The 19,727-nt window shown below is 53.4% G+C and overlaps 1 protein-coding gene across 3 annotated transcripts in view; it reads right to left on the bottom strand.

Moving 5' to 3' along the window:
* Abat (4-aminobutyrate aminotransferase) overlaps window positions 1–19,727 on the bottom strand; it is a 77,718-nt gene that overhangs the window by 19,037 nt on the left and 38,954 nt on the right. For all 3 annotated transcript variants that reach the window (XM_005327163.5, XM_040278014.2, XM_040278015.2), the window contains exons 2-6: window positions 17,677–17,788; window positions 11,569–11,666; window positions 9,998–10,027; window positions 8,177–8,294; window positions 2,352–2,401 (exon numbers count right to left, since the gene is read on the bottom strand). In XM_005327163.5, the coding sequence (XP_005327220.1) occupies window positions 2,352–2,401; window positions 8,177–8,294; window positions 9,998–10,027; window positions 11,569–11,666; window positions 17,677–17,746 (366 nt within the window). In that variant the 5' untranslated portion in view covers window positions 17,747–17,788. The remainder of the gene's footprint in view (window positions 1–2,351; window positions 2,402–8,176; window positions 8,295–9,997; window positions 10,028–11,568; window positions 11,667–17,676; window positions 17,789–19,727) is intronic.

Here is a 19,727-nt window from a genome sequence, read left to right as displayed (position 1 = left end):
GGGCAACACAATGAGATGGCCCTGGTGACATAAAAAATTGTAGCAGGGACCCACATTTTAGATCCAGGGAATGTCATTTTTGCAGTCACCTGACTTCATTACGTTGGAGTCTCAGGGCGGTGCTGCTGGGGTGCAAAAGGGCTGCTGAGCTCCTTCGCACCTGAGCTCCTGAGCTCCTGGCAGGAAACTGTCGTGAAATACTGTAACCTGAGTGCGTCTCCCCTGGAGGACTGTCAGTGGGCAGCCTCCCAGCCTGACACCTGTGTGCCCCGCAGCGTGTAGCTGTTCGGAGTGGTGGTCAGCTCGTACTGCTTTAAGACTTGCTGGGGCTCCTCTCAGTGAGCTCCACTCAGGTGCCCTGAGAGCAACTGCTGCAGCTGGGATAGAGGCAGTTCTCACAGGAGACCAGCGCTGGCAGGAGCAGGACTCAGGGTCACTGAGGAGGTGCACGTGTCAAGGAGCAAGGCCCAGGGAGAGAGCAGAAGCCGGTCACCAAGGGCTCTGCCCTGGAAGCAGAGGCCTCTGGTGGCATGTGAAGGTGGGGACCCTGGAAAGGGTTTGTGTGCACACCCGAAGCTCAGCTTGCAGGGTGCTTGGCGGAGAGAGAACAGAGGCAGGAGGGGCTGTTGGGGACAGGAGGGGCAGGAGCAGCCCTGGACGGGGGAGGGTGGAGGGGGTGGGCTGGGGAGCCTCCTGGCAGGGACAGGGCAGTCCTCCGTGAAACGGCCTCCCTGGGCCTGGACCTCATGCGATGCTGGGGAAGATCCTTCCTCTGCCCGCAGCTGACACTGAAATGTGTTTGACTTGTTTGTTGACGTGCTTCTCTGAGCACCAACTGCCGGCACAGCTGGGGTTTGCACAACACGGGGAAACAGCCCGCTGACCGTGAACAGCACAGCCTGCCCCGCGCCCAGCAGACACTGTCCCTGGGACCCTCCTTCCCCGGCAGCAGCCCTGGCCCTGTCCGCTAACTGGAGGCCAGGTGTCCCCAGGTCCCTCCCGCTCCCCGCCAGGCAGGGCCACCATTTATAAGGAGGGAAGGTGCTTCTTTTTGACGGTCTTCAGTTTTGTCCTTGGAAAGGGAAGAACGTGTAAGACTCAGGTCCCGTGGGGGTTAGGCTGAGGTCCTCCCGGCCTGCCTTGGATTTATTTTGGGGACTCAAACTGTTTGTCACATGTGGAAGAGGATGTCCCTCTCTGGGGCAAATGAAAACCCCAATGACACTCCGTGTTGGCAAAGGGATGGGGGACAGCATCCCTCCCACGCTGCTGGTGGGAGTGGAGATGGGAGCAACCAGCTGAGAAAACGGGCAGGATCTGCTGAAGCTCCACCCAGACACCACCCAGGCCAGTGACTCCAGGCCTGCGCGGTAGCCCGAGGACCTGGGAGGTGTGCCCGCCCGCAGGCAGACCGAGAGCCCAGTCTGGAGCCCACCACGTGCCACCAACAGCAGAGTATTCACAAGTGGGATTACAGCCAGGAGGATGGACAGTCTCGGCCACATAGGACACCCCCAAGATGAGTCACTTAGACGTGGCTTTGAGTGGCATAAGACCACACTCCTGGCCACGGAAGCTGAGATGGTCCAGGGGTGCAGCTTTAAGCCACCTAGGTCGGGGTCAGTTGTCACGGTAGTGACGGAAACAGGACATTTCCCCAACCTCAGGATGGGGAAGAACTGGGAAAGCGACGTGGGTGGGTTGTGTTCGTAGGCGCACGGTGGCTTTCTAGCCCCTCCCAGGGCAGACGAGCCCCCTACTTCATGGGCTCTCAGCCAGGGGTGCCTGCTGCGGGCCCGGCCACGTCTGCAGACACTTTGGGTCAGGGAGGCACTGAACACCCTCCAACACCCAGTTGTCCCCAGACACAGAGTGTTTGCCTCCCTAGGTGGCAGGTGCACAGTTGAGAGCCGTGCTATAGGAGGTGCCTGAAGACCACGTGGCTTCCCTCAGGCCCTGGGTGTCACCAGGGGGTTGGGTGATTGCTCACCAAGTCATTCCCGGTGCCTCAGATGAGCTCAATAATCTTTTTTTTTTTTCTTTTTTTGGTACTGGGTGGAGATCTAAGCCAGGGGAATTTAACCACTGAGCTCCACCCCCAGCTCTTTCCATTTTTTATTTTAAGACAGGGTCTTGCTTGGGGACTTGCTAAGTTGTTGAGGCTGGCCTTAAACTTGTGATTCTCCTGTCTCAGCCTCCTGAGTCTCTGGGATTACAGGCGTGAACCACTGCGCCCGGCTCAATAAATTTTTATGGAATGACAAATGAATGAAGAGACTATTTCTAAAGACACCAGTATGGCAGATGGCCACACACAGCTGGTCTTTACTCAGCGCAACAGGGAGACATACCGCGTTTTGAGGCTGCTGGATGAGCTTCATCAGGGCAGGATGGCTGTAACCTGGGGAGACAAGGGCACCGTTAGGGATGAGATCCACAGGACCCTCCCTCCCCTTTCCCTACCTGGCCTTCAGCCCTGTGACTCTTCCCATGTCAAAGGAAGACGGGAAGATTCCCAGGGCCCTGACCACTGACTCTGAATCGCTTGGCTGGGAAACCTCCCGCACCTGCCCCAGGCCTGGATTCCCATGCTCATGCAGGTGTGAGACCCACTGGACCAGACAAACTTCAGAGGAAGTGAATGCAAGGTCAGGGCAAATCTCAAGACTGGGCCAGGAGAGGCTCAGCAGGACAGATGGCCCCGCCATTTCCCAGGGCCCCTGGCTGGGGTGGCACTCGGGGTGGCGCTCTGCTAGGGACCTGCGTGAAGCAAAGGCAGTCTGTCCAGAGAGGACTGAGGATCTCAACAAGGCCCAGGGTGCTCTGGGATCCAGCGAATGCTCTCCTGGGAATTCATCCTCCATCTCTGGATCTTAGATGGGACCCTCTCTGTCTCAGGACTTGACAGCAACCTACCATCCATCGACAGCAGACCAGGGAAATAAACCGCCCCTCATTCATGGGCTGAAGGGCTTCCAGTGGGCCCAGGCTACGGCAGAAAAGCGTGAGCTACCTGTGCTGAGTCAGAATAACCCGAGGTCTCCTGCCAAGGGCAAAATAGGAGGGACACAGGTGTGCTCACGCACTTCTCGCTAGAAGAAACCAGTGATAATGGGAAAGAAATAGGGGATGGGCTCCGGCTTGGGAAAGACACTCCCTCAAGTAAAATCTTAAAATAAAAATATTTATTTATTTAAATGAAAAAAGTTGAGGCAGGTTCTCATGAAGTTGTTAGGCCCTCTCCAAGTTGCTGAGGCTGGCCTTGAATATGTGATCCTTCTGCCTCAGCCTCCTGAGTCATAAAAACGCAAAAATTTTTAAAAAATATTTATTTCTCTCTTTTTTTTTAGTTGTAGATGGACACAATATCTTTATTTTATTTATTTATTTTTATGTGGTGGTGAGGATTGAACCCAGGGCCTTGCACGTGCTAGGTGAGCGCTCTACTGCTGAGCCACGGCCCTAGCCCCACAGAGTTTTTTAAAGTTAGTCTAGAGGCTTATTCCTGTGTGGCCAAGTTAGACTTGAGTAAGGCTGCTTTGCTCAGGGGCCTTTAGAATGAAGACGACTCCGAGGTGCTGCTGCGGTTTGGCCTTCCTCGGGGAGCTGAGCTGGCGAGGACCCTCTCTTCTGGCCGCCCGCCAGTCGGTACCAGAGACAGCACCCATCGCACTGGAGCACCGGATGGCGGCAGGGTCTCTCGGGGAAAAAGCACTCCACGCCTGACCTCTTTTTTTTTTTTTTTTTTGACATGTGTTTCTAAAAATCCCAGCCGTCAACCTGATGGACGTGTCCTCATGTTTGTGTGGCTTGAAGCCTGAGAAGTGGCAACAACACCCCTGAGACCCGTGGTGACACCCCTTCACCCTTCTGCCTCCTGCAGAGCCCCCTGACTGTGGCGATCCTGTTCCACCAGCCCCAGAATGCTTTGCGGCGATACCTGGACTCCATGGGAGGGAGTCTTGGAGGAGCCCACGGTTCCCACACCCTGTTCTGCTACGGGGGCCACCAGGTCTTGACCGCACTCTTCCGGGGCTGGACTGTAAAGGACCGTGGTGCGATGGGAGGAGGAGGGGTAGGGCTTAGAGCAGGTTCTGGGCAGCCCTGGGGCCTTGGGCACCACCAGGCCAGGGAGGGTGGGGAGGGCCAGCCTGTGCCCTGGTGTGAGCTCTCCACTCCCAGGTGGGCAGCTGTGCCCTGAACACGCCTTCTGCACACTTGGCTTGCGCCATCCTGTGGCCTGGGGAGGCCCCCTTTCCCTCTTGCCTGAAGCCTAGGCGGGACCCCCTCCTAGGAAGCCCAGCTGACAGCGGCAGCCAGTGCCACCTCCTCTTCCCACCGAGTTTGACACCTCCGTGGTCAGCACTTGTCAAATGCTGCCTGAGGACAGCATCCCAGACCAACAGGATCAAACCCCACGTCACACGGACATTTCGACAGAAGCAGAAAAGCATTTGCCAAAACCCAATGTTTTATGATAAGACCCTCGATAAACTGGGAACACAGATATGCTTGATCTCCCTGACACAGGGTCCCTCCCAGAGCCCACAGCGCGCGGATGGTGAGAGGCTGCCTTCCCTCCCCCGCCCAGGTTCCAGGGCAAGACTCCCTCCTGCCACTGCTGTTGGCCATGGCATCAGTCAGTGCACAGGGGAAAAAGGAAACAGCATTCAGACTGGAGAGGAAGAAGTAAAACTGTCTCTCTGCAGATGGATGGCATGATCTTGTGCAAATAAATCCTGAGGAATCCACTAGAAACCTCAGTGCCAGTGAAGGCGCTCAGCACGGCTCGGGGAGGCAGGATTAGTGCACTTGAATCACGTGTTTTCAAACACTTGCCATGGACGATCAAGGATGAAATTAAGAAAATATGCGCTGCCTGGCATTGCAGTCCGACTTGTCTGCCCCCCGCCCCAGAGTGGCGCTTCTTGAACACTGTTGGTCGAACGAATGAAAGCACCTAAAACACAGCTTGATCTGGCCCAGTGACCTTGACAAATATCCTCAGAATCTTCAGGCTTTATGCATAAACTTCTGGAATATTAAAAAGAAATCATGTAACTAGTAATTCCCATTTATTGAGCACCAACTGTGTGCCAGGCTCTGTGCTATGTACTTCATATGCATGATCCTACCGAATCCCAAAGGGAGCCCGTGAGCAAACACTGTCAGCTCAAAGATGCAGGTGGAAGCAGAGAGACCCAGAGCGGGCAGCAGACGCCTGGCTCCTCGTCCAGAAGCAGGCTGTGGGCCCCGCATTCTAGCTGGGCGGCACCATCTCCTCCTCCTCCCTTCGCGTCCACCATATCCACCCTCCCTCCTTTCATGACAGCTTCTGTTAATGGAGCGTCTACTACGTGCAGGGGGCTTTCTGTCCGCTACTGCTAATCCTGGCAATAATCCTGGCAGGAAGGCCAGATCTGCAGGAGGAGGGAGGCACTGAGGTCTGCGGCGAGTTCAGGTCAATACATTTTAATTGAATGCATGAATCACAGGGAGGTTCAGGGACACAGGCCAGAGCTCACAACTACCTGTGTAGGAGGAAAGACTACCCAGTGCCTCTCAGAGGAGGAGTAGACTTTGGAGAAATAATCCCTGGTCTGAAAGGATCACGATTTTTATTCCACATCCTGCTAGGGTCTGAAAGTCTGCCCCCACTACCCCCAATTCCTCTGCTGAAATCCTAACCCAAGGTGGTGTCGGGGGGGGGGGCTCTGGGAGGGGACTGGGGGTGGGAGAGCCTTGCGAGGGGAGCAAGGGACCTCGTTTGTGGCCTTCCACAGTGTGGACCCAATGAGAGGTGCCGTCCAGGCATCAGGAAGTGGCCCTTGTTGTGCACCAACTCTTGAGTCCCTCTATCCCAGACGTCCACCTTCCAAACCCTCAGAGATGACTTTTGGCCTTGTCCTGCCACGGGTCTATGGCATTTTATCACAGCAGCCCCAGTGGGCCAGCACACAGGCCTTGTACCTATTTTCTTGAAATCAATTCACTTTTTGGCTGAAATGCATTTGCTTTGAAAGGAGGCCTCCCATCACCCAGCTGCAGGCGGAATGCAGTGGGAACAATCTGTCCCCGCTGGGCTCTGGGTCTAGGGCCTGTGGTCCTCCCTAACAGAGATGGGCAGGTGTTGAAGACCCAGCATCACCCTAGGGACACCTTCTCCTTGACAGAATGCAGAAGGGCAGAGAGACTTGAAGAGCATCGTGGTCTCCCTCTGCTGGCCGCGGAGATGGGCTGCCAAGTGAAGAAGGGACAAGGGGACAGTCAACACCCTCCAGCCTCCTCCCTTCCCCACACGGAGGCTCGCGGGGTCCGAGGCTGGACAGCGCGCGCACTCAAGGACGGATCGCTCTCTGGGTTTTTCCAAATGTTTTGGCCAGAGGTCATTAAGCTCCGACTCCTCTCCCCCCGTGGGGTGTTGAGGCTTTCTGCCTCAGTGGATAAGCTCGTTCAGGTAAACCTCATCAAGCCCAGAAGCTGCTTGTCTGATTGACTCCTGCAGGAGGAAGAGCAGCAGAGCTGGCCCTGGTTAGGGGTGTCCCACCCTGGGCCTCTAGCCACAGGGTGGCTGGAAGGTGGCTCCCAGCTGGCTAGGAGGTGGAGTTGTCAGGGCCTGTCCCGCCTCAGCCCTGGACTCTCTGTAAGGTACTGGACAGACCCTGTGTCCCCCTGAAACCTGGCAATGATGTAAGGTAGAAATGATGTTCAGAAACCCTGTTATAGGATGCTGTAGTCATTTAATGAGACAGCATGGGGTGCCTTAGCGATACACCCGGCAGACAGTGAACTCTCAATGAGTATTAGCTTGGAAAAAATCATCTCAAAGACCACAGGCACGGGAGGGAAGATGGCTAGAGGGGGACCACACAGGACCCTAGTCTTTCCAGGAAAGCTGCAGACCTGATCCTATGCCCTGCACATACTGATGGCTGGGGTTTCAACCTGAGGGAGCGCTGGGGATGGGTCCCAGGGTCATGGTTAACAAATGAGTCAGGATTCGAACCCAGGATGAGTCCAGAGCCTGTCTCTTGCACCCCACACAAACAGGAGATGCGGTTTGGTGGGTCTTGGAATCTAAAATGTTTTCAAAGGCTGAGGCACCTTGAATGACAGATGTTCCCAAATCATGAGTCACCTGTCTACTGTCTGATCACATCTTCATGGGAAATAGACAGGTTTGAGGAAACAGGCTGGGGACGAGAAGGAGGTGGACACCCAAGGCTGGGTCTCAGGGGAGGAGGGGGAAAGGGCCGAGGAGCGCAGTACCCCCCCCACCCCTCCTGCTGCAGACAAGCCAGCTTCCTCTGCAAAGGGACAGGCTTCATCAGACACAGTCCATGGGCCACTGAGCACCGCCGGGATCCATCAACCAAAGGAACATTACCCATCCAGGCTGCAGATAGCCGCCACTGCATTGGCAAATTAGCCCTGTCTCCCCACGGCCGTGCTGTGCAGGCTGGGAGGGGAGTCTGGAGGCAGGTGCTGTGGGCATCCCACCGAGATCCTCCCCTCCCAGCTGCTGTGTGTGCTGGCTGACAATGGCTCCAGCTGCCCCCTCCCCTGGAAGACTGCCCTGGCTCCATGGCAGCCGCTTTGCAAGGAGATTGCCCTGGTCCTCCCCCGGGCAGCTGATGGGCAACCGATTGGCACAGGGTGCAGAAAGACAGCCCTCTGGCTCCCATCTGGGGTTCAGTTGCTCAGAGTCCCCTGGAGTCAGGCTATAGGAGAGAACCCTCAGTTTTAGCTTCCCCCTGCCCTACACTGTCCCCTTCCTCTCCTTTCCCCTGAAGGCTGCCCCTTAGCAGATGACCGGAACACCACTCCTGCGTCTGGCTGTTCCTCCAGGAATCCCAGACCAAGACAGGGGTCTGTGCACACCGGCCACAAACACAGACTTGGTTCACCGCCTAGCGGGGGTTCCTCTCCAAGCTGCCACCTCCAAGCTTTCTTTTCCTATCTGAAAAGTGGGGATGTTGATCCATACCTTTGGGGGTGTGGGGAGGGGTGGATGGGGAACGATGTGCCCGTAACATGCCCTCCGCACACTACTCCCTCCTGACTTTGAGGGATGGGCCTGCTGGGAGGAGCATCTAAAGCGGAGGGCTGAGGGCAAAGGAGGGAGGAAGGGAGGGAGAGAGGAAGGACATCTGAGGACCGACTCTCCAGCTCTTACCTATGGGGACAGAGGAGATCTGGGAATAAAGATCCAACATGCGGTTGCCGTCCACGTCCACCAGGTAGTTACCTCGGCTCTCTTCGTAGTTGCAGAAAAAATGCACAGCCTCTGCATTCTGGGGGAAGAAGAAACTCACTCAGGCTCACGGCGGCCCCCGAGGGCTTAGTCTTCAGGAACAAGCCCGAATCGGTAAAGTCAACTATGTTCTGCCATCCTGAGGACATGCAAGGTGCTTCTGGGTGCTTCTAAGGCTGCATTTCTTGCTCTGGGAGTAACTACATGGGTGGCTTGCTTTAATAGTTTTTTAAAGTTGTGACTTTTGTATTTTGTGAATTTTTCTATATGTTTCAGATATCACAATGAAAAAGGCTGAAATATAAATCTAACACAGAATTCCAAGAAGTTAGGATACATGTAGTAAACCTTACAGCAGCCACTAAGAAAACTAGAAATAAATAGTGAACATTAAAGAAATAAAAAGGTTATGGAGGAAAATATTCATCTGATGCATACCCCCGCTCTAAAGCAAAACCAACCCAACAAAAACCAGTAAAATAAAGATGGAGGAACAACAACAACAACAAAATACACCAGACACATGGAGAACAAAAAGTGAAATGGGAAACGTAAATGCAATTATGTGTGAATAGATTAAACTGTGAATAGATTAACTGTGAATAGATTAAAAACAGTACAACCAGAGGTCAGAGGTCGCCAGACTGGGTGAAAAGAAGCAACGGCATGCTATTTAGAGGGGACATACTTTAGATTCCAGACCATAAATAGGTTTAAAGAGAAAGGATGGAAAAGATATATGATGCACACAGTAACCATAAGAAAGCCTGATGGGCTTATGTTGGAACCAGACAAAACAGACTAGAAAACAACAAGAAAAAAGTTACTACAGAAAGACATTTTATAATGATAAAGGAATAATCCACTAAGAAGATACAACAATTATAAACATATTTGCACCAAACAACAGAGCCCCCAAACACATGAAGAAAAAATGGACAGAGTTGAAGGGAAACAGTTCCTCTTTAAATAGTTGTGGACTTCAATACCTAGCATCCAATAAGGCTAGGACAGCTAGGCAGAAAATGAGCAAGGAAACAGGAGACTTGAGCAACACTCTAAAAAAGCAGCTGTCCAACAAACATCAGCAGGACACTGCCCCCGGCAGCCCAGCAGATGGCACCTCCCCCTCAGGCTGGCAGGGAGACTTCTCCAGGGCAGATCACATGCAGGGACACTTCTCCAGGGCAGACCACATGCAGGGACACTTCTCCAGGGCACACCACATGCAGGGAGACTTCTCCAGGGCACACCACATGCAGAGACACTTCTCCAGGGATGACCACATGCAGGGAGACTTCTCCAGGGAAGACCACATGCAGGGACACTTCTCCAGGGAAGACCACATGCAGGGGCACTTCTCCAGGGAAGACCACATGCAGGGGCACTTCTCCAGGGAAGACCACATGCAGGGGCACTTCTCCAGGGAAGACCACATGCAGGGACACTTCTCCAGAGCACACCATGGCAGCTCATCCAAGACGTTCAACACATTTAAAAGGGTTGATCTTGCACAGAATGTTTCCCAACCACAAAGGAATGGAATGAATAACAAAAAATTGGGAAATTCACAAAAATGTAGAAATTAAACAGGATGTAAATAATCAATGGGTCAAAGAGGAAATCACAAGGGCAATTAGAAAAGAGGTTTAGAACAGAGTCGAGTCCAGCACAGAGTAAGCTACGCCCCTTGGCTGAGAGGTGGTGGAGAAGAAGCAAGCCGCGTTACCTGGCCCCACTCACCTGGATGACGTTCAGCTGCTCCATCAACTTCTGCAGGGGAGAAGGACAAGGGCGTCAGGCAAACACACTCTTGCCAGAACAGCTGGGAAATCTGTCCTGCTTTCCCCTCTCTTGCCAGTACCATGGTAGTTTATTAGTTAGTCATCAATATTATAAATAATTTTAAATTACTTAATATAAATAGTTGGCAGGAAACCTTTCCATTACCCAGTTAAATTACAACAGGTGAGATTTAGATACCTGGAATATAAAAGAAACTAAATATTTAACAAAAAAATTTAAGCTGAAGGAAAGTATTTATCTAGTGTCCACCAAAACATGGATTCCTTTTTTATGAAAAGAAGAAGAAGAAGGAGGAGGAGGAGGAGGAGGAGGAGGAGGAGGAGGAGAAGAAGAAGAAGAAGAAGCCGCCGCCGCTACCGGCGCCTTTCACACTTCATTAGGAATAGAAAATAAAATCAACTAAAATATTATTTTGCCTATCAAATAACCATTTGTAATTATAATCCAAACATTCCAAAAACTCTACGTAGAAACTGGGAATTAGAAATTGTTGCTTTGATATGACAAACATCTCAGTTCCAAAAGTAATTCTACATAAAACAAATTTCAGCAATTAATGTTTTAAAATGATATATTTCCATGCAAAAATATAAAATAATATTACTGACAAGAATATGAGAAATCATTCTAGTGCTTTGCTATTATGAAGTTAGGATCCATCTCCCGATAGAAACATGTATGATGAAGTCTCTCCTTTTGTTAGCAAGACTCTCTCCCAAATAACTAATCATTTATACTCATACAGAGATTTCTGAATCCATAAAGGAGTTACAATTACAATAGGTGTATAGACACTCCAAGAAAAATGACTGGAGAAAATCTGCAAAATCTACAAAGAAAAGGTAAATTTGCATCACAAAGGGTTATGCCATTGTTCTGTGCCTCCTTCCTTGTCCTTCAAGTTGAAGTTCAAGTTCAAGTTCAAGGCTCTGAACATCTAGGCCCCATGTCTCTATATTGCCACATTCTTCCCCTGTTGTTGATGTCCTGTCCAGCCTTTGAATCTAGACCCAGAGCACAGAGTCACAGGCTGGCGAGGACGTCAGGTGGAAGTACCCGTGAGCCTGAGTGGAGCCCAGGCCTCAGCAGACTGAGCACAGGGGACCAAGCCCAGTCCAGTCTGCTGGAGGGTGGGACACATGCCGTACAGCCATGCCACTGCAGTGACCCCAGGTGAGACTACCCTGCATCAGCCCAAGACCAGCTGTCCCCGGCCTGGAGGGGAGTCAGCAGAGCCGACTGCCCAGCCCCCGCACAGCCCCAAACACAGGAGCCGTCTGCCTGCTGTGTGCTCCTGGGCTCCTGCAGGTCTGCGTGCAGCATTATTGTGGCAGCAGATAAGGACCGTCTCTTGGAGCCTTCCTTACCTCCTGTGTGGAGTGGCCTAGTTTATTTTCGTAGGAGCTGTCAGAAGGCAGCCAGCGAAGGCCCCTGAGCTCCTCTGTGTTCTTGCCTCCTGGGTCCCCCTCCCTCTACCCCCACAAACCACTCAGGTGTGCTGGACTCACCCGAGACCTGGGGCCTGGGACCTCTGTCTTCATCAGGGGCCCGTCATAATCAAAGTCAACGTCCACTTTGGCTGCAGCTTGACTGATGTATCTGGATCCTGCAGCAAACAAAGAAGAGACCCCTGGTGATGAGGCTCTGCCCCAGCAGATGCCCAAGGTCCCAACCAGACCTCAGCCTCAGCCTGGCCAGCTGCCCCACAACGCTCAGTCAGGACAGAGCTGGGCACTGCAAGAGCACCCAGATGTCACAAATGGGAAAAGTCAATGTCATTGAAATTACGCGCAAACAGGCAGCTCCTGCCCTAGTGCAGTGAGGGTGAGTGGACACCAGAGTCCTGTCCCTTAAGGAGACGTCCTCTAAAAGTATTCATAGAGTATTGTCTACGGCCACAATAAAGGAGCAACAACCTAAGCGTGCACAGCTAGAGGGCAGCTAAGTACAATCAACATAGCCAACCACCGCATGCAATATTTATGCCCCTATTGTTTGAGGTAGAAATTTTGAATACAAATGGGCTCAGGAAGATGCCCAATAGTATTAGCACATGAAAGATGAATGATAAAAATTACCTAGATTTTGTAAAAGTTTAGTCACCATTTAATCCGCCTCGGCTCTACTTGGGTTGGGTAACTCTTTGCTGTCCCATTTGGCTCTATAGGGTGCTCAGGGGCACCTTTGGCCACTGATCACTGCATTCAGGTGTCTCTGTCCCCAGCTGTGTCCCCAGCTGTGACCCTCAAAACGACCCAGAAGGAAACCTGGGTGTAGTGGCTGCACCTGGAGTCCCAGCTAGTCAGGAGGCTGAGGCAGGAGGGCCACTCGAGCCCGGGGGTTCAAGACCAGCCTGGGCAACTAGTGAGACCCCCGTCTCAAAAAAGAAGAAAAGAAAGAAATCCACCAGGAGAGAATAATTAACTTTCTAAATCAAGGTGGCCCCCAGGTAACAGATGGTTTCTGTTTTAAAAAAAGTCTTTGTCACAAGTCACTTGTCTGGAGCCATTTCACATTTTCCACGTGAACTTCCAGAGGGTGTTACGTTCCCGGGTGAGTCACTGAGGTGCTTTGGCTCAGTGTGTGGCTGAAACACAGGGGGTGGCCTCAAGCCCGCCCTGCTCATTCCTGAGTGACAGGCACCTGGGCTGGACCCGGATAAGGGCCGAAGGACTTGGAGTGGCCCTCGGGTTCCGTCTCTCTCTCCACCTGCCTTCCTGGTATGTGCTTGCTAGTTGAGAAAGCCTAGTTCCTCTTCCTGGGGTGGCCTTTGCCACCATAATCATACCAGACGAGGGGATCAGCAGACACTTTCGACAAATCACCCGGGTGATGACCTTTCTCCCATGAGCGTGCGCATACATGTAACAGCTCTATCTCTTCGCCTCCGCTACCCAGAAGAGGAGACCAAGGTTCAGAGAGGTTATAGGAAAATGTCAGGGGCTTGGAGGGAGCTCAGTGGAGCAGAGCTTGCCCGGGTTTGGTCTCCAGCACTGAAAAGGGGGGAGAAACCCGCTAGGATTTCCTACACGCACACACACACTCACACAGATGGCGTGTCAAACCACACAGCGCCGCGATTTTTAGGAACATTTAAATTCATTCTTCATTTTCTATGATTGCTTTGGATATCAAAGTTTCTGAATTAATTCCACAATATAATGCAGCCTTTTGAACATAAAGTCTAGTTAAAAAAACAGCACTGCACTGATTTAAGCATGAAGAAAACAGCCTTTATTTTCTTCTGTTTCATCTTAAAAAACGAAATTCCTGAAGAGTCTATTCTGCTAGAAGAGGGTTAAAGTCGTGGGGTGCACGGATGATCTTTTTACATTAACTGTGTCTCCTCCCTGGCGGAACTTGGGGTTGCCAATGTGACCCCGTAAAGCAGAGAGGGGTATTTTGGTGAAGACAGTCCTTCACCAGCGTTGAGCTGTTTCCTTTCTAACCAAGGGGACAGGTGAAGCATTCACAATGAACTACTGACCCCACGAGGACACAGAGTCCTTTATGTTCCCCAGAAATTGTCTTGGTGTCAGGTTGTAGCTCAGGCTTCTTGGGGCCCGGGGTGGGCATGTGGGCCAGAGGGTGAGGCAGGGTGCACCAGAGCTGCCCTGGGTGGGTCCTGGAAGAAGGGCTGGGGTGTGGAGCTGCAGACAGGAGGACCCGAGGCAGACAAGCAGGAGGCAGGGGAGCTGGGCAGAGCGGCCAGGACCAGCCAACGGGGCTCTGGGCTGCAGGATGCTGGGGCCCGGTGGGTGCAGCACGTTATGAATTATGGCGTCAGCTCCTGCTGCAGGCCGAGTCTTTGTGCGCAGAGGAAGGAGGAGGGCAGGGGACTGCCCTGCAGAGACCCTGAAAGTCAGAGCCTGATAATTTGTTGGCAACTGTGCAATTGGAGAAGGGGGGAAATGGACAGAGTCAGCCCTACTGTGTGCTAGGCAGGCCCCACCCAGGCTATCTCCTGGGTGGGAGAATCCACAACTCCCTTGGGAGGAGGGCCACAGCGATTAAGTGACTTCTCAAAGTCACCCAGCTAGTGAGTAGCAGAGCCAGCTGGGGACCCCCCAATTGACAACCCCGGTATTTCTGCCCTTCCTTCTGTGTTTCATTTTGGCTTTTGATGTGGAAAATGACCAAATGACACTGTAATGAATGTTCTATAATAATGACAAAAATGCCCCACCCCATAAGAGAACAGAACAAAGTTTGGAGCCTCAGGGAAACCTTCCCTTGAACTCCCTCTACCAAGTCACACAAGCAGATGTCCTGTGTGTATTATCCCACGGGGTGAATGTCCCAGGAATCATCCTAAGTGGGTGACGTGGACTATCCCACTCCACCCTCACGACCCTGTTCTCATGTCCTAGAAGAGGCTCACAGAAGCTGACTAATTTGCTAAAATTTAGCTAGCAAGTGGCTGAGCTGGAGATGAGTGTGCTGCCCTCTTTCTTGGATACTGTGAAGGTAATGGATATTTTTTTGCCTCTTTCCTTTCTTTGACCTTTGAAGTGAAACATCTACACAAAACAACCTACTTCTCCTCATTTCAGAAGCACAGAGAAGCGACGAGAAGCAAATTTGCAGTGACATGGAATGCTCTGGCTTCATTCATAAGAAAGAGCACAGCGGGAAGGCAGAGGGTGCTGTTGAGACAGGAGACGGACACAGGTCAGCCCTCTGGGTCAGACAGTGAAGGTCATGGCCCTCCGTGGCCACACCAGCCCAAAGAGTTGATTCTTGACTCCCACCCATAAAGCAGGACTGAGCATTTTCAATGTCCTCTCAATTGTATAACTGAGAGAATGTCACTTTACCGAAAGGCAAAGATCTACAGGCGAGTCTGGCCGAACCCAAGGTCAAGTCCAGCTGGAGCTGTTGGCTCTGCTTTTCTTTTTAAAAGCATCTTCTGTGCCCCTTATATGCTCGCATGAGCTCGTTGAGGATACGATACTGTGAATTTTCTACCCAGACCTGACCCCTGAGGCCCAGTCTCCCCGTCTCTGTACACTATTTATCAATATAAGGTCACAATTAAAAAAAGGTTTTTTTTTCCACAAAATGATGGTATTGGGGACAGTCCCTCCAGCCACTAACCACCATCATGTTCCTGCTTCACGGTGCCCCGTGGGTAGAGAGGCCACAGAGAAGCCTCCCCCACCGTGAGGCCAGACAGCCTGTGGGTCCCCCCGCGCCTCCCTTGCTCTGCGCAGGTGGCCGCCAGCTCTGGAGCTGCGCTAGACGTCTGAGCATCAAGGGCGGAGGGTCGCCTCCTGACGGCAGCCTCCAGGGACTGAACCCAGCCCCTCGACTGTGAGCACGGGCCACCTCAGGCTGCTAAACCTGCGGCCATCGTCACGTGCACACAGGGCCTGGCACCCGACTGGCTCCCCCAAAGCCTGGCTCAGCCACTTGCTGTCCCAGGGCAAGTCACCGAGTGTCCGCGTTCAGGTCCTTCTGCCGTGGGGGCTGCGACGGGGGCTGGGGGTGAAAACCCAGCAGGAGTCCTGTGGGGTTTCCCTCAGAGCCCCGTCCCCCTGTCGCCCGCCCGAGGTGCCCGAGGCACGCGGTCCGCTCTCTCCCAGGACTGTTTACAGAGAGCACCTCTGCGCCGCCCACTGGGTAGGCCAAGTTGAAGGCCAAAAGGAAAGGCCAGTGTCTTGCTGTGTGGCTTCCTGAATCTGGCACCGTGCGCTCAGAAAGATGCGACTCCCCCAGGACACCCACAGGTAGAGCGGGGACTTGGCCATTTCCTCCCCGTGCTGGGGGCCTCGTCTCTGTGCTGCAAAGTGGGTGTTGGGCACCCCCACCCCACGCAGACTCACAGGAAGTGCTTTCACGGGAGGCGTTTCCTCCGAGGCCAGGCACCTGTGAGACAGGCAGCGTCTCTGTGCCAGGAGAAAACAGGCTGGGGCTGGACTCCAGGTCAGGCCCGCGGAACTGGGGCTCCTGTGAGTCTTAACCCAGGACCCTTTCCACGGGACCCTTTGGGAGGGCTCAGATGTCCTTGAGAATGACCTTGAGAGATGGTGCCACGTTGTCCCAGGCTGGAGCCCCAGAGGGGCCCCAGAGGGGGTGCCCTCTGCAGCTGGCACGGCACGAGGCCTGCGGTCTATGCCCGCGACTCTCCCACTGGGACACACGGTGCCTGGCCCGCCTGTTCTGGGGTTGGGATTATTTTAACATACTTCTGGGTCAACATTAAGATGTTTCTTTTGTAAGTACACAAGACAGAAGCTGCCTCGGAGCCTGCTAATGACTCCTCAAAACCATCGGGCTCGAGGAGAATCAGGAAAGGCAGGAACACGGCAGAGCAGCGGGGCCAGACCCGGGGCTGGTGTGAACACAGGTTGTCCTCCTCAGAAGGCACAGGTACCGGGAGCTCCGTCCCCAGGGGTGCTATTGGGAGGCGGTGAACCTCTAAGAGTTGGGGCCAGGGGAGGTTCTAGGTCTCTGGGGTGCTTCCCAGGAGGAGTTGAGGCAGCTCTCTCTCGAGGGCTGTCAGAAAAGGAGCAAGCTGGCCCCGTCCAGCTCTTTCTGCTGGCTGGCTTGTGATGTGACCATTATCCTCAGGTGCACTCTGCCACCGTCACCCACCGTCCTCCATTCGCCATCCCCTACAGGGCCTTTGCTAGACTAGAGTCTGCACCATGCCATTTGGACATTCAGTCTCCAAAACTGTGAGCTAAAGAAACCTCTGCACTTCATAAGTAGCCCCCATCAGATTCTTCATCATAGTAACAAAAAGCTGATCCCGATACCTGACAACTAAGGCAATGTGGGAAACTAGGTTGACCCACTGGTGAAATCTGAGCAGGAGTCTGGAGTCTGGTTAGTGCTCGTGTACCAGCGAAGTCAAGCCCTTGTCCTGGAGCACAGGAGCAGAGGTCCAGGCAGGAGAGGGCAGGCCCAGCAGCCAGGGCCAACGCAAGCCAGGTTGTGCACACCTGTCCCATGGGGCAGGTGCAGACTCCTGCTTCAGACCTCCCTCAGCCCCCACACCCTAAGCATCCAAGATCCACTGACTTCAACCTCTCAGGGGCAGGAAAACCGAAGTGGGGCAGACCCAAATTAACGTGAATTCTAACCAGGAACGTTGATACTTTCCAAGACCTGACCAGCAGACATTGCAACCAAAACGGTCTCAGGTGACTCACGGCAGTGATGCGAAGCTGATGAATGTACTAACTACCGCCCATCACGGCCTGGCCCGGCTGGGTAAACACGCTCAGAACACTACCATCAGCCTGCAGGGGTGCCAAGGCCCCACGTGAAGCCTGTTTATAACCAAGTGTCGACTCTCCCGTGATCCCCGGACTCCTGTACTGAAGGGGAGCAAGGGGGTGGCTGTCTGGACGCTCACCCAGGATGCGCACGGCACAGAGCACACGCGACCTGGAGAACCTGCCCCGGGCTGAAGTCAAGGGCCCTGTGACAGGGATGCTGCAGCCACAGGCCATCGATGGCTGCCACTGCCACCCAGCTTCACTAGAGCCTGTCACACTGCATAGCACTCAGCGGGGAAGAGAGCAGAGTTCAAACCCTGGTCCTTTACCCACAGTGTCTCCCCGCCCCAGGACCAGGTCTTGCCAGCCTGCCCCCCCACCCGGGCTTACCTGGCACTAGCAAGCGGTGCTTGTGCTGGGAGCTGCAGACCAGCCGCCGGGTGAACAGCATGAAGGCCATGACCCCTCCTTCCAGAACAGGGACCCCTCACTGGCTGCTGCCCTGAAAGAGACCACAAACCCAGATTGAGGCCCACAAAGAGTTCATGCTGCGGGCTGTGGGTCTCACCTCCCCTCTCCCCAGCTGTGGAGAAGGTTCTGACCACCAACCCTTTGCTATTAAATATTCACCTTAGTCCGAGCCCGTGCTGTGCTGCCGAGACACTTTAACTCAGCGCCTCTTCATCTGAGCTGTGCTACACTCCGAACCCACATGTAGGGGTGACTGCCCATTTTCTGGATGGGAAAAGAAAGCAAGTGGACAGAGCTGGCTGGAGACCCCCTGTGGGTGAGGACGGGCCTGTGCTCTGCAAGATGGACAGACTCAGAGCAGACATCCAGGCATCACAGTGTGAGGAGCGGAGAGTTGCCACTGCCCTGTTCCCAGGTGATACTGGGCACCCAGTGAGCATCTGGTGGCCCATTTTGGAGGCTGAACAGCCCCAGCGTGACTAACTGTCCCAGTTGGCTTGGAACCGAGAGCTTCAGGATGTGAAGCTTTCCATTTGGATACCAGGACTGTCCTGGGCAAATTGGGATGGTCACCCCATCCCAGGTATCTCAAGGCCAAGGTCAAGTTGACCTTGGATGCAAGTGACAGTGTCTCTTCCACTGCAGGCCAGTAAAGCCAGCAGGGAGCTCAAGATAGTCCTCAGCAACAGTGTCCCCTCTGCAGGCGGAGGTCCGGCCCCAGAACCAGCTGCGCTGTGCCCGGGAGACGCTGGCTCCTTCCTCCAGGGTGAAAGTGGACCCAGCCTGAGGCCTGTGGGTGAGGCGCTCTGCAGGGCACTGCCCACCCTCATCTGCCCCACCCTCTGGCACAGAGGCATCTCGGGGCAGAAAAGGAACCGTCAGAGGGCTGCCCGGGCTGTCGACCCCAAAGCCCTTGATTTCGCTTTGGGGTTAAGTTAAGTTCCTCTAGCTGCAGCAGCTACGGGGCTGCAGGAGTAAAACTGCCGTCGTGCAGCGAGTACATTTTCTTTCTTTTTCACCAGAGAAAATTTTGGCAGGGAAAAGGTAGGCTAGGAAAGTGTGGCCATGAGCGGACGGAGGAATCACACTCCCCTCTTGACGATTTAATGGATTCTTAAAAATCTCTTCTGCTACATGCAGCTCCACGCCAGCCTGGCAACTTAGCAGCGTACACAGAAGGCGCACTTGCCGTCTCTCACCTCCAGCCCTTTGTCTCAAACGCCATGACCGAGGCTCCCCACAGTTCCCTTTCTATGAAGTACATCTTTAAAAACTCGAGAATCTGGGGAGAGTCTGAGCGTTAACATTTGAATATTCTGCACAAGCGAGAGCCACATCCGCACAGCACACTTGCAACTGCAGAATGTCATACTGGAAAACTTATCTTGGTGACATGTGACATTTTGGTGGCCTGAGGTTGAAACTGACCTTATAACAAAACGTGATCTCCATCAGACATTAATTCTTAACACAAAGTGTTTCAAATCCTAAGAAAGGAGGCTGTTGTCCACTCATTTTGTCACCCACTAATTCACTCATCAGTTAATTAGGCCCCTGTTAGAGGCAAGGCCCTGTCATTTAGGTGCGGAGAATGGAGGTTGGAAAACACTGCTCTCCTTCTGAAGCTCATCACTGAGTGGCCGGGACTCCACTGGGGGCGGGGGAAGTGGGAGAATTGAATGTACTAGGCTGCTTTCTCCAGCCTGTCCTTAAATTCTTAAAATAACCTGGCAAGACACAAACATAAGAATTGTGCAGCTCTCTGTCAACGTGAGAGACAGAGAGGAATCCCCACTCTGGGCCCTGTGAACAGGGTGCTGAGGCAAGGTGGAGAGAATCCCTCTGGCCAGGGGTAGGATGCCAGGGAGGTGTCCCTGAGCTGTTCCATGGACATTCCAGGGGTCGTAGGAGCACAGGCTCAGGGGTGTGAGGGTTTGGTGCAGAGATGCAGGGGGATGTGAAGTCATGGG

This window comes from Ictidomys tridecemlineatus, chromosome 10, assembly GCF_052094955.1.
Source record: "Ictidomys tridecemlineatus isolate mIctTri1 chromosome 10, mIctTri1.hap1, whole genome shotgun sequence".
NCBI classification, from domain to species: domain Eukaryota; kingdom Metazoa; phylum Chordata; class Mammalia; order Rodentia; family Sciuridae; genus Ictidomys; species Ictidomys tridecemlineatus.
This window is presented reverse-complemented; position numbering and strand designations above follow the sequence as displayed.